Source organism: Thamnophis elegans, chromosome 14, assembly GCF_009769535.1.
Source record: "Thamnophis elegans isolate rThaEle1 chromosome 14, rThaEle1.pri, whole genome shotgun sequence".
Lineage (NCBI taxonomy): Eukaryota > Metazoa > Chordata > Lepidosauria > Squamata > Colubridae > Thamnophis > Thamnophis elegans.
In genome coordinates this window covers 6,553,476-6,565,554 of record NC_045554.1, presented here as the reverse complement: position 1 = coordinate 6,565,554, position 12,079 = coordinate 6,553,476, and the positions used below count along the sequence as shown (strand labels likewise).

Genomic DNA, 12,079 nt, shown 5'->3' with positions numbered 1-12,079 from the left:
CCTGTGAGTCCCTTGGACTGCAAGGCCATCCAACTGGTCAGTCCTAGAGGAGATCAATCCTGGCTGCTCTTTAGAAGGCTAGATCCTGAAGAGGAAACTCAAAGACTTTGGCCACCTAAGGAGAAGGAAGAAGGACTCCCTGGAGAAGAGCCTCATGCTGGGAACGATGGAGGGCAAAAGAAGAAGGGGACGACAGAGAAGGAGGTGGCTGGACGGAGTCACCGAAGCAGCCGGCATGAGCTTAAATGGACTCCAGAGGACGGTAGAGGACAGGAAGGCTTGGAGGAATATTGTCCATGGGGTCGCGATGGATCGGACATGACTTCACAACTAACAACAACTTTAATACAGTTAGAAAGATTCCCTTTGAAAAATAATTGCACAGGAAGAGATCCACTTACGGGCACCATGATCTGCTTGCAGCCTACATCCAACACCATCTCTTGCAATGTTTTGTCCGAGATCCCACTGAACAAGAGATTCCCAGGAGGTAAACTAGACAGATGAAGGTTAAATAACCGAAGAAGGGGACGACAGAGAATGTCAGAGCCCTCATCAGAGCCTTCCCCAGACTCCAGGACTGATTCATGTTCCTCCCCAACCTCCTCACTCTCTGAATCACCACTACTCATAAACATCATTACCCCCTTCTACTGCACCCTTTCTTTGACTGAAGTCGGAAGCACATAAAATGCACCCACCAGAAACCATCACAGACTTAATTGCAGAAAGAATTTATTTGCTCTTTGCAAAACACCAATAAGACCAAACAACTGGTAGTAAATGGAAATACACCATGTGGCAAGAGTTGAGTTCCCACCTGGAACTTCTTAATTGAAGCAGAACAAGCCATCCTCAGTAGCTAAGGCAAGGTAGAACTTGTAACAGCGGCCAAAAGTTTAAAACTGCAATTGTGGGGATTTTTTTCTTTTCTTTTTGCAGGCAGCTCAAATTCTTCTTTTTAAATTAGGAATGCAATATGAAACACATCCCTTTTCTTTTTTTGGGGGGGGGGGGAGGAGGAGGGGGAAACAAGTCACTTTTTGTGACGCCGGTTGGCAACTGACCTATTCGTGGATATTTGGAGAGAACTATTTGAACTTGGTACTCTTAATTTTTCTTAAAAACTCAGAACTAAGGGAAGGGGCTTTAAATTCTCGACTTCTATTCCCAGGAGTTCCTTCTGACAAAAAAAAATAGCATATGCTTGCTGTAAAACTAATTATTGGACTTTGCAACCAATATAAGTTTCTGCAGGAGGTTTAAAAGGATGAAATATTATCACCGCATAATATTTGGCCCGTTCTACGTACAGCATATTTGCTGGTGTGATAATAGGAGACTGTGGGTGAAATTGCTGTAAATCCTTCCCAATTTGGCCTCCAGTTGGCTGTGGGGTAGACCATTTCCAGAAAATCAAATCCTTGAAGACGCGCTAAAAGGATTTAAAAGTTAAAGTGAAATTGTTGTTTTTTTAATTTTGCTCTATGCTAATCAGTTTACTTTTTATATGGAGGCTGTTTTGTAATATTCAGCCTTCTAATGCAGCGGAAGATTGACGCACCAGGAGTTTTAGTAGCCAAATTATGTACTCCAATATATATATATGGATTTTAAAATAAGACAATGGCATCCCAGCATATCGAACAGTGACAGATCTGTAAAATTTCCTCAATTAAGGAACGTGCACAATGTTTTAACAGCATGTTTGCAGTTGTATAGGACAATGGCACACTAACAAAAATCATCTCTATTTTGCTTTTCAACCCCAGGAAGTGTCCCAAGTCCAAAAAAGTTGTCATTGTGCGTAATATAACCTATGTGGCTCTTGTTTCGATAACACGGCGGGTTTTCTTCCCAGCAGAACTAGAATTGTTGAGTTGCGTAACAAAATTAATTTGCAAACTGGTGGTCAAGAGACTCACCTTCCCGAGGGAGCTTGGTTCAGGGCGAGATGGAATCCAACCGGATTCCAACTCGGTAGAACTAACCAAACGAATCCAACCCATTTTTTTTTACAGGAAATCTGCCAATCCTGAGCTTACATCTTGTTCCCTAAGAAACATTAAAAGGCTGATATCGTGGGAAAAAAACAACAATAATTATCTTTTGATCCCCGCCATATCTTTTTTTTAAGGACATTGAGAAGAGAAAGACTTATATTTTGCCCGATGTTCGTCAATGTCCTTTTTAGTTTCTTCGATACGGCTAAAGATTTCCTTGAAGAGGAGTTTATATTCGGGGAAAACGTTGGAAGAGAAGTTGGCTGAATCAGCAGTCGGGGAACTGGGCTCCCTAAAACCCCTGTCCAGGGATACCAAGCTCCCGCCATGGACATCTTTGGAGCGCTGTTTTGAGGTCTGCACAGCCTTGTGGTCCAGCAGTCCTTTGTCCGTTTGACACTTCTGCAGAAGTTCCTCGTACTTGACCTTCAAGGCGTTGTATTGGGCGTCCACCTCGTTGAGGAGGGACACGCCCCGTTGCTTGACGGCCTCCGCCCTCCTGATGCAGGTCTCTTCGTGGCCTTTGAAGAGGTCATCGCCCGCCGCGCCGCCGAGCAAGCTCTCGCTGCTGCTTCTTTTGAGGGACCTCTTCTCCAGCTCAGGAAAGATGAAGGACATCCCATCCCAAGGACCGTGGCTGAGTTCTTTTTCTAAGGGGCCCTTGAGGGAGATGAAAAAAGATTCTGGGGGCAGTTGCTCCATCCTGTTCCAACAGGGACTTCCAGAATTAAAGAGCTGCTTCATTTCGGCCACTTCCGTCTCCAGTTCCTCGGCTCTCGCCTGGTACAGGTGGATGTCCACCAGCTGTTGCTCCAGACCTGTGTTTTCCTTCAGCAGAAAACTATACTCTTCCTCCATAGACAACCGCTTCTCTTTCTCCACGTTGAGCTGCGTTTGCAAGAGATTCACCGCCTTCTTCAAATTCTGGTTTTCCTCTTCTACGGGGCTTAGTTGACTGTCCATTGATATAATCTTTTCTGCAAATATGTGATCATAGACAAAATACCTAGGTGTACACAGAAAGAGAGAAGGAAAATGCTTAGTGTGTTTATTGAGTATGTTTAGTCTGATGAAAAGAAGGACTAGGGGAGACATGATAGCAGTCTTCCAATATCTCAGATGTTGCCACAAAGAAGAGGGAACCAACCTATTCTCCAAAGCACCTGAGGACAGGAGAAGACGCAATGGGCGGAAGCTAATCAAGGAGAGAAGCAACTTAGAACTAAGGAGAAATTTCCTGACAGTTAGAACAATTAATCAGTGGAACAACTTTCCTCCAGAAGTTGTGAATGCTCCAAGACTGGAAGTTTTTAAGATGTTGGATATCTATTTGTGATGTTGGGTTTCCTGCCTAGGCAGGGGGTTGGACTAGAAGATCTCCAAGGTCCCTTCCAACTCTACATTAGACATATTAGTTTAGCATTTTAAACACCAATTTTCAAATCAAAGCACGCTATGGCGTCCTCCTTGTATGAAAACAAACCACTGGGAATTTTTTTTGGGGGGGGAATGTGGCATGCGATTGAATTGAATTTATTTCATTTATATGCCGCCCTTTTCCCCGAAGGGGACTCAGGGCGGCTCACAATCCAAGTCAAGGGAAGGGGTACAAACAAAGAATAAAAAAGACGAACAAAACAATACACAATTTAAAAACACACAACAACCATACCATTCGAAGGGGGGGGGGGCAAAAGCTCTTTAGCCCCAGGCCTGTTGGAATAGCCAGGTTTTAAGGGCTTTGCGGAAGGCCTGGAGGGTGGTGAGGGTTCGAATCTCCACGGGGAGCTCGTTCCAGAGGGTCGGAGCAGCCACAGAGAAGGCTCTCCTCCGGGTGGTCGCCAGTTGGCATTGGCCGGCGGATGGGATTTGGAGGAGGCCTAATCTGTGGGATCTAATCGGCAGTAGGTAATTGGCAGTAGGCGGTCTCTCAAGTACCCAGGTCCAATACCATGAAGGGCTTTATAAGTGACGACTAGCGCCTTGAAGCGTATCCGAAGACCGATAGGCAGCCAGTGCAGCTCGCGGAGGATAGGTGTAACGTGGGTGAACCGAGGTGCACCCACGATCACTCGCGCGGCTGCATTCTGGACAAGCTGAAGTCTCCGAATGCTCTTCAAGGGCTGCCCCATGTAGAGCACGTTGCAGTAGATCCGTATTAATTTTCAACGTCCCCCCCACACTGCGGCTTGGTGAGTGCGCGACTTACTTGCGGAGATCGTAGAGTTCTTTCAGGCATGGAAAACTCTGGACCGATTTGGGCTGCTCGGGTCTTTCGTAATTGACGTGGCTTTGCCCAGAGGCCTTCAACTCTTCCACCTGCCTCTGCAGTTCATCGATGTGAGTCTGGAGGTTTTCGATGGTCTCCGTGAGACTAAAAGGAAAGTTTAGAAAGCACATGAACCAGCATGGATAGAGCTGTCCAACTCCTTCACGTATCTGAGATGGTTGCACTTGCTCAAAGTAAAGTTTGATGTTCTCCTGACTTGGGCCTCAAAGTATAGTTTAATGTTCTCCTGACTTGGGCCTCAAAGTATAGTTTAATGTTCTCCTGACTTGGGCCTCAAAGTATAGTTTAATGTTCTCCTGACTTGGACCTCAAAGTATAGTTTAATGTTCTCCTGACTTGGGCCTCAAAGTATAGTTTAATGTTCTCCTGACTTGGGCCTCAAAGTAAAGTTTAATGTTCTCCTGACTTGGGCCTCAAAGTATAGTTTGATGTTCTCCTGACTTGGACCTCAAAGTATTGTTTGATGTTCTCCTGACTTGGACCTCAAAGTAAAGTTTAATGTTCTCCTGACTTGGACCTCAAAGTATAGTTTGATGTTCTCCTGACTTGGACCTCAAAGTAAAGTTTAATGTTCTCCTGACTTGGGCCTCAAAGTAAAGTTTAATGTTCTCCTGACTTGGGCCTCAAAGTATAGTTTAATGTTCTCCTGACTTGGGCCTCAAAGTATAGTTTGATGTTCTCCTGACTTGGACCTCAAAGTATAGTTTGATGTTCTCCTGATTTGGGCCTCTCAAAATAAAGTTTAATGTTCTCCTGATTTGGGCCTCTCAAAGTAAAGTTTAATGTTCTCCTGACTTGGACCTCAGAGTAAAGTTTAATGTTCTCCTGACTTGGACCTTGGCTGAATCCCACCGCTGCATAAATCCTTTTTTTAAAGAATAGAATAAAATAGAATGCTTTGTTGGTCATTTCCAATGCCCTTGTGACTTTGAACAGGTGGTTGTAAGTTGAAAAGGACCCGCAACATTGCAAAACCTACGAAATATTGAACCCTTTCACAATCTGCAGTTGATGGACCTGATAAAAACTCCTCACGGCACTCCTGCCCGATTCGTTTCTCGTCCTGCATTGGATGAAGTAGCTGCAGCTCACGAAAACTCAAGGCCTCCTAGCACAATTTCGTCCTCAGAAAAAAGGGCCTCTGGGACTCCCCCAGCTTTTCAGGGAGGGGGGGAGAAAAGGAGCTTCATGGGGATGGCGGGAGGAAGCACACCAGCCTATAATTCATTCTACCAACTCAAGGTCCTGCTTAGATAATCCTTTGATAAAACCGGTAATGAATCGATTTATAATAACCTGGCAGATAAGGGGAAAATATACTGCCGGCAGCCAACTTAATTACCTTCCTATCTTTTGCTGAGAGGCCCTGCTGTCGGCGATCAGCTTTTGATTCGTATCTTCTAGTTCTCTCGCCGTAACGTCCAGTTGCTCGTAGACTTTGGCGTGCTGATCGTTCATTTGGCGTAGAAGATCCACCTGCTTGGTGAGATACTGCGGAATGAAAACAGATACAGGTATTAAACCAACCTCTCCGGAGCAACTTTCATCGTTTCAAACACAGAGAGTTGTCTTTATTTTAGGACTCGTGGCAGCAGCATCCTCTTTTAATGATCCCATAATCCCTTGCGGGATGGAGGCTGGGCAACTGAATGGAGCCGAGTGTTTAGTGGCCGGATGCTTTACCTGTCGCCAATGCGGAGTTTTTCCCCCCCCAGCAGATACATTCTCAGTGTGCCCAGAGAGAGAAATATCTGCCTCTACCTAGGATTGAACTCACAGCCTTAAGTCTAGAACGGACAATATTTAGTTATTGCTGAAATTCAACCTTAGTTGACGAATTATACGTGTTTCGGTCAACCATATTTGGGGAGCATTTCCCTCTGAAGAAATGGAAGGCGTTCCTAACGAAGAATTCCCAATGAAAAGGCGTTTGTGAGTTTGCACAAGACAAATTTTATGTCGAAAAACGTGGCATTTAACCTACGCTGCAGTTGGCATCCAATAAGATCTGCTCCATTTGCATTTCAGTCCCAAAATGGGCTGGATTTACAAACTTGACTACAGGTCAGATAGTACAAAACCGTCAGCTGAAAGTAAACCCTGTGATAACTCAATACGTGTTGACTCGGCTCCTGATGCTCTCCACTTTACAAATCTTGGGGAAAACATGGATTGCTGGCCTGCCTCACCGTACTTCCACACCGTAACAGCCAACAGGCAGAGCTGAAGCGGGATATGTAATTCACATTTATAGGGCAGTCTTCAATCACCTCTATTTCCTGCAGTTGCTCCTCATTGGTGGAATACATGTGCTGCAGAGAGGACTCCAGTTCTGTGTTTCGGTCCAAAAGGGTCTTCCCCAGCTCAGCAGCCAGTTGAAGATCTACGACAAATTGTGGGTATGACTTTATTTAATGCACCAACTCGTTTTAAGGAATGTATAGGCATGAAAAACAATCAAGCACAGTATATAATTTGTAGAGTAGCGATTGGCGAACTTGTTGCCAAAAAGGGGGCACTTCTCACGTGGGCGCAGGCCTTGTATATGTGCCCACACTCATCTAGGCCACAACCAGGAAGAGGAAAATGAACTTGGTGGTTTCCGGCACGCACATGCGCCCCAGCAAGTCTTCGAGTAACTGCTGCGCATGTGCAGACGCCCATCAGCTGGCCAGCACACATGCTCACATCCTCCAAAAATGGAAGACCAGCTCTTCCGCTTTCCAGCACTGACGCATGCGTGCCAGCTGATTGTCACATGCGCATGCGCGCCAGAAACCTGGAAGAGGAATGGGCAACATCGCGCACGCCAGGCAACATGGCTCCGCGTGCCACGGTTTTAGAGGAACAAAGGTTCGCTTCGTTCGTGGAGATTAATGGTGCATTTCAAAATCTCTATAGCTCTACTTTTTGGGTGCTAGATATCAAAGTTGCCTTATTATCTGAAGCTTAATCTGTGCTTCTTACTTTGCCCTGCAGCCGTCTCATTTGAACTGTGAAAAGGTGCAGAGTGTGAAGTCCTCGCAGGATAGATTTCGAAAACAGATGCACCAGATAATTCTACTTTTCACCCGTGTCTTTTGCATTCAGTTAACCAAAAACTACCACGTCGTAAAATTAGCAGCCCCAACGAACAAGATAACATTTTATTTGCGCGGCCCTTAAAAACAGCACGGTTTCAAAACACCGCTTTTGTGGCTTGCCTAAGCGTTTGGTGTTAAAATGCTGGCTTGATCCCCGGGAATGCAAGTTATTTTTAAACTGGCTGGTATTAAGTTGGTACAAGTTTCATCACGCAAAGAATTGGCAGGTTGCAAAAAAAAGGGGGGGTTGCTAAGACTTAAGGAGCTTAAAGTTTTCCCATTACCTGTATAACGTGCAAAAAAACTTTTGCTGTTAACAATATTTTGATTGACTGGTGGTGAAATTCATTCCAAAGATTGTCGTGCTGAGAAATAGGACAACACAATGACAATTTCTTGGGGAAACTAAACACCCCCAAATGGCTGTAGCACCTCAACACGTCTCTACGCTTCATTTTAAGTTCTCCATTTGTTCTGTTTTGGTTAAACTTTTGCACTTAAATGTTGTTGGTTTTTTGCAAGTTAAATGTTTTGAAAAGAAGCTCGCTGAGGCTACAAAAACTGCTACAACTTTGACAATTTGAAATAGAAAAAAAACACATACTGTACATTGACTGGAAACCAAACAAAGGACATCAAAACTTAAAAACGCACTGATGCGTTGTAATTTTTCTATTGGATTTCTCGGTGTAAAAATTCTAGGGAAACATATTTGGGCTTCGTAACATGTCAGAGACCTCAAACCACAAAGGACAATTTTCTCTTCTTTGGTGTCTATAAAGCTACGGCTCTTGATCTTAGAAGTACGGGAAAACAATCACTGATGCTTTTTGCAAAACATTCGAGCTAGAATTTGGTGTAATCTTTTCTGGCAATCAGGGTGGCTCAGTGGCTAAGACGCTGAGATTGTTGTTTAGAAAGGTCGGCAGTTTCACGGTTCGAATCCCTAGCGCTGCGTAACGGAGTGAGCTCCCATGACTTGTCCCAGCTTCTGCCAACCTAGCAGTTCGAAAGCACGTGAAAAATGCAGGTAGAAAAATAGGGACCACCTTTGTTGGGAAGGTAACAGCGCTCTGTGCGCCTTTGGCATTGAGTCATGCCGGCCACATGACCATGGAGACGTCTTCGGATAGCGCTGGCTCTTCGGCTTTGAAATGCAGATGAGCACCGCCCCCTAGAGTTGGGAACGACTAGCACATATGTGCAAGGGGAACCTTTCTGCAGAATTGTCAGGAACACAAATGGTGACATTTTCCCAGGCTTAATAGTTCAAAGACTATCAATAATTTTCACATGACTATAATATTCTATGACCTGTCTCAAGCAACATTCAAAGTTTATAAAATACATTTTTTCTCCATCAAATTATCAAAGGAAGAACAGATAAGTCTTCGCATTGCAACAATTCGTTGAGCAACCATTCAGCGTTACAGGGGCACCGAAGAAAGTGACCCACGACAGTCCTCAGAAAACATGTTGCAGCATCCCCATGGCCACGCGATTAGCGGTGCTTGTGAACACGCGTGTATTTGCAATGTCCCCGGGTCATGCAATCCCCCATTTGTGACTTTCCTGCCAATGAGGGAAGCCAGGTTTACTTAACGACCGCACGATCCAGTTAATTGCAGAGATTCGCTTAGCAACCGTGGCAAAAAATTGATTGATTGTAAAATTGGGTGCAATTCATTTAATAGTGCCTTGCTTAGCGATGGAAATTCTGGTCACAAGTTGAGGACTGTATTTGATGACATCCCTTTCCCCAGTCTGATTCTCCCCTGGATGTATTCAAGTTCTAGATTTGCTATGGGAATGGGAGTCAAGAGCTCCATACTACGCAGATGCACCTGGTAGCAGAAATCTATTTTCCCGTGTTTTCTTTGGCATCGTTTCAGAGCAACTATTCCAATTCCAGTGAAGCTTTGCTAGTATCTTTGATCATTTAATTGCAAAGCCGTGGAAAAGTCCCTTAAGTCCACTTCTACTACTACGAAAAGCATCCACCCACGTATTCCAAAATGTACTACAGACTGAAGTTCTGTATCTCTCTTCCAACGCATCGCTTGTGCTAAAGTCTGCAGAAGTCTATTTCGGATGAAGCATTCCCTGCGGAGAATATTGAAGCTAAATTAGCTGCATCTCTTAGTATTTTTACCAGAGCGTATAACAATTTTCAGGCGAATTGAAGATCAATTGAAAGTACTCAGCAAAATTATAGGGTGATCTCAAGTGGATAACTAGCAAGAGAATTCACCTTCTCATTATCTTGCGATCTCTGCAGCATGGAGGTCGCTAAGCACTGAGCAAGAAAATTTGAAATTTGAGAGATACTCAGAAACACACCTTGCTTCTTTCACTACCGACAGTCCTCGACTTACGATCCCAATTGGGCCCCAACATTTCTGTTGTTAAAGCGAGACATTTGTTGAGAGGATTTTGCACTATTTTACCACCTTGCTTGCCACAGTTGTTAAGCGAATCACTGCGGCTGTTAAGTTAGTAACACGGTCGTTAAAAGAATCTGGCTTCCCACTTTCACTTTGCTTGTCGCAAACGGGGGGTGGGGAAATCACATGATGCTGTGCAACCGTCATAAATATGAATCAGTTGCTAGGCATCTGAATTTTGATCATGTAACCATGGAGGCAGTTCGGCGGTTCAAATCCCTAGTGCTGCATAACGGAGCTAGAATTTGGTGTAATCTTTTCTGGCAATCAGGGTGGCTCAATGGCTAAGATGCTGAGCTTGTCGTTTAGAAAGGTCGGCAGTTTCACGGTTCGAATCCCTAGCACCGCGTAACGGAGCGAGCTCCCGTGACTTGTCCCAGCTTCTGCCAACCTAGCAGTTTGAAAGCACGTGAAAAATGCAAGTAGAAAAATAGGAACCACCTTTGGTGGGACGATAACAGCATTCCTTGCGTCTTTGGTGTTGAGTCATGCCGGCCACATGACCACGGAGACGTCTTCGGACAGCGCTGGCTCTTTGGCTTTGAAACAGAGATGAGCACCGCCCCCTAGAGTCGGGGATGACTACCTTTACCCATGGAGATGCTTCAATGGTCAGAAGTGTGAAAAACAGCCATAAGTCACTTTGTTCATTGCTGTTGCAACTTAAATGGTCACTAAGGGAACTGTGTCAAGTTCACTAAAGTCAAGGATTACCTGTACCGTACGAAAAATAATCAGTTTGAAATATCTTGTAAAGCCATAATATGAGAATATGGACTGTTATCGTGTCTGGAAAATTAATCATAAATGCCACAGTCCAATATTAAACAGCATGAACCGTCTGGAACAATTAGGCTAAAGTTCAGAGTACAATAAAAGAAAATAGGTTTGCAATGTTAAGTTGTTGGGAAGGGAAATTATGTGCATGATAGTTGATAAATTTCTACCTCTCAGGTAATATAATCTTTTAGCTGAGTATGCAATTTATTTAGATGTTGCAACCGATGCAATATTTCTAACTGGCCATTTGAAGCAACAGAATAGTCCCAATGGTTTATTATGAATTTGTCTTTGTTTTAAAAAGATATGCCTTTTCCACGCTTTGAAACTGACCTAAAACTGACTTAAAATGACAGAATGTGACCACAGCTGCATTTTCGTTGCATCCAAAGCCAAGAAATCAGGGCTGTGATTCAGAATTTAAAAACCCAGCGCCGTACAACATTTTTGGAGAATAAAAATCTTGGATTAAATGAATGTATGTCTCAGATATTGCATCATCAAGCAAGAGAGTCAGGAAAAGGGAAAGGTTTGAGCCATATTGCAAGAAAGTTCTTTGTGTACAGCATTTCTTAAACAATGTATGATCTCAAATTAAAGCTATGCGCCATTTAAATATGCAGGCTTTTAGAAATGCTAAAAGTGAAGGAGATATGTTTCCACACCAGCTTTATTACACTTTTGAAGGACAGGTAATAATAGTTCCTTTCCAAAATATTTCAATATTTTTCCAACATCCAAAAGCAGACAGGCGTCTGATAATACAGAAAGGCAAAAATGTAATTTTTTTTGAGTCCTTAGATAAAGGTAAAGGTTCCCCTCGCACATATATGCTAGTCATTCCTGACTCTAGGGGGCGGTGCTCATCTCCGTTTCAAAGCCGAAGAGCCAGCGCTGTCCGAAGACGTCTCCGTGGTCATGTGGCCGGCATGACTAAACACCGAAGGTGCACGGAGCGCTGTTCCATTCCCACCAAAGGTGGTTCCTATTTTTCTACTTGCATTTTGTACGTGCTTTCGAACTGATAGTTTGGCAGAAGCTGGGACAAGTCACGGGAGCTCACCCCGTTAGGCGGTGCTAGGGATTCGAACGGCCGAACTGCCAACCTTTCTGATCGACAAACTCAGCATCTTAGCCACTTCTATTAGCCCTTTTATTATCCCCTATGATAATGCAGAAAGGCAAAAATGTAATAAAGACGTGGTGTCTCTGGAATTCACACCCAAATCCTATGCACCATTGGAGCAACCTGGCAATTTTATAGCGCAACAGAGTTGTTTGGAAAGCTCTAAATTCTAGAATAAATTTCCCCTCTCCCCCCCTCCAGTCCTATGGAACGTGAGATAACCCTCATCGTAAATTTAAAAACAGCTGTAAAACATGTGGATGGAGATTCTCAAATCATCCAGGTCACGGCTGAAGAACAGAAACGAAGAAGCTTTTTGGATGAGAAGTGAAACATTTCTCATCCAAAGGAGG

At 44.0% G+C, this 12,079-nt stretch overlaps 2 protein-coding genes across 2 annotated transcripts in view; one reads left to right on the top strand and one right to left on the bottom strand.

Annotated features, from left to right (window-relative positions):
• Nucleotides 1-718: 718 nt before the first annotated feature.
• Nucleotides 719-12,079, bottom strand: part of CDR2 (cerebellar degeneration related protein 2) — a 14,919-nt gene continuing 3,558 nt past the window's right edge. The window contains exons 2-5 of the mRNA XM_032230548.1: nucleotides 6,564-6,676; nucleotides 5,636-5,784; nucleotides 4,213-4,377; nucleotides 719-3,009 (exon numbers count right to left, since the gene is read on the bottom strand). Of these exons, the coding sequence (XP_032086439.1) occupies nucleotides 2,133-3,009; nucleotides 4,213-4,377; nucleotides 5,636-5,784; nucleotides 6,564-6,676 (1,304 nt within the window). The 3' untranslated portion in view covers nucleotides 719-2,132. The remainder of the gene's footprint in view (nucleotides 3,010-4,212; nucleotides 4,378-5,635; nucleotides 5,785-6,563; nucleotides 6,677-12,079) is intronic.
• The window catches only part of LOC116517537 (transmembrane protein 180-like), a 23,139-nt gene continuing 17,670 nt past the window's right edge, over nucleotides 6,611-12,079 (top strand). Inside the window, exon 1 of the mRNA XM_032230546.1 lies at nucleotides 6,611-6,688. The gene's annotated coding sequence lies outside the window, so the exon portion shown is untranslated. The remainder of the gene's footprint in view (nucleotides 6,689-12,079) is intronic.